The sequence below is a fragment of the Rhagoletis zephyria genome, unplaced genomic scaffold (genome assembly GCF_001687245.7).
Source record: "Rhagoletis zephyria isolate East Lansing unplaced genomic scaffold, Rhagoletis_zephyria_1.1 Rzeph_scaffold_60309, whole genome shotgun sequence".
Taxonomy (NCBI): domain Eukaryota; kingdom Metazoa; phylum Arthropoda; class Insecta; order Diptera; family Tephritidae; genus Rhagoletis; species Rhagoletis zephyria.
The window spans coordinates 1-1,621 of record NW_016217360.1 but is presented as its reverse complement, the minus strand read 5'-3'; the positions used below and the strand labels follow the sequence as shown (position 1 = coordinate 1,621).

The window sequence follows — 1,621 nt, the reverse complement described above, 5'->3', positions numbered from 1 at the left end:
TATCAGCAATTCCGACGCATTCGTAGTTAGTGCTGCCTTTGGTTTTTATTTGTTTTGATGTTTTGGTTTAATAATTCCAAATTAAAATAAAATAATTCAAAATAAAATAACTCGAATCAGTGATACCATTCTCACAAATTTCGAATTTGCGGGAGAATTTCGTGATCACGACGGAATTTATGATAGCGTGACAACGTCGGGACAGGGCTGCCAACTACCCTTAGCTATGAGGTGTCATATTGAGGATAAAAAAGTGCCAAATAGAAAAATAAAAATAAATTCAAACATTAAGTGCCATTTGATGTAAAATAGGGCCAAAAATGGCACGGTTTAAGCAAAGTTGGCAGCACTGCGTCGGGATCTCCGACGGAATTGATGATAGGTCTGTCAGGTTGCCTCCAGTAGTGGCTGTCAAACTTTTATACTAACCGATCTTTTGGTCTTTAACCGGTTCCGGTAAAGTATGAAGGTCCCAAGCCGATACACCGATAGTTTTAGTACCACTGACGTGTTGAAGTCAAATCCTACAGTGGTACTAAATTATGCATAATCAGCTGTTTAATCTACATAAATAAAAAATAAAATAAATAGCAAAAATTACGAGACTACCACAAATGGTGAAAAATAATAATTATTATAATAAATATCAATAACTTAAATTGTTTCGATTTATACCGGCAATGCTACGCTTCCTGCACAAGTCAAGAGTGCATTGGATGCGCCTGTCCCGTTTTCGTTACCATTCAACAAGCGGAAGAGGTGGTGCAGATGCCGGTGAATCTGCGCGGAAACAGCGACTGAAGTCTACTCTTTACTACTTGACCGCTGGTGGCATATTTGCTGCAGGTGCTAGCTATGCTGCAGTGCCTCTTTATCGCATGTTCTGTCAGGTGAGTGCCAATATCGCAGCTCATAAAACAACCAAATTTATCTTACCTAACCACAGGCCTACAGTTACGGCGGCACAACAACACAGGGGCACGNGTTTTGTTTTAAATTTAGCACATTAGGAGAAAGCATCCGAATTAATTAATTTAATTTATTTACCCTCGACTGCTCCGTTGTAAATAAACTTCTTAGTAAATAGAGTATGACTTTGGTTATATAAGTTAAAAAGCAATGCAAAAACCCTTACTAGTATACACAAACATGACGTTTGCAATATTAAATATGAATTTGCTGATTTTAAAACATTTATGCCGTAAATTGTATGTAATTTTAAGCAGCACAACAGTGGGTAATAGCAAGTAATGCCATTCTTGGTCTAAACGGTGGTGGTAACGTTGCTAGGAAACGGAAATTTTATGTAAACAGATTAGTTACTTTCGAAGCGTTTGCTAATTCAGAGTTACCTTTCATTGATATTAAATTATAAATTAAATGAATAGGACATAACAATTAAAGCCGAGTTATAATGAAGATTGGAACAATTTCGCGGTAACACACAGCTTTATTGGATGATAAGTAAATTTCTGCGATTTCCTTTATGGTGAACGGACGGATCCAACTTTCATACCTGCCATTTTTAAATAATGTCAAAAAGTTTTACACTGCCACACTTTCGTTTGCTGTAGAGGCTTAATAGAAATATTTTTCTCAAAGATTTCGCGTAATTAATCAG

The 1,621-nt window shown here is 36.5% G+C and overlaps 1 protein-coding gene across 1 annotated transcript; it reads left to right on the top strand.

Annotated features, from left to right (window-relative positions):
* Window positions 1–375: 375 nt before the first annotated feature.
* On the top strand, window positions 376–983 carry LOC108356508 (cytochrome c oxidase assembly protein COX11, mitochondrial-like; the record flags this gene model as incomplete). Its single annotated transcript, XM_017607615.1, has 2 exons — window positions 376–890; window positions 947–983. Coding segments are annotated over exons 1-2 (247 nt in total), but the record flags the coding sequence as incomplete, so codon positions are not given.
* Between the last annotated feature and the right edge of the window lie 638 nt (window positions 984–1,621).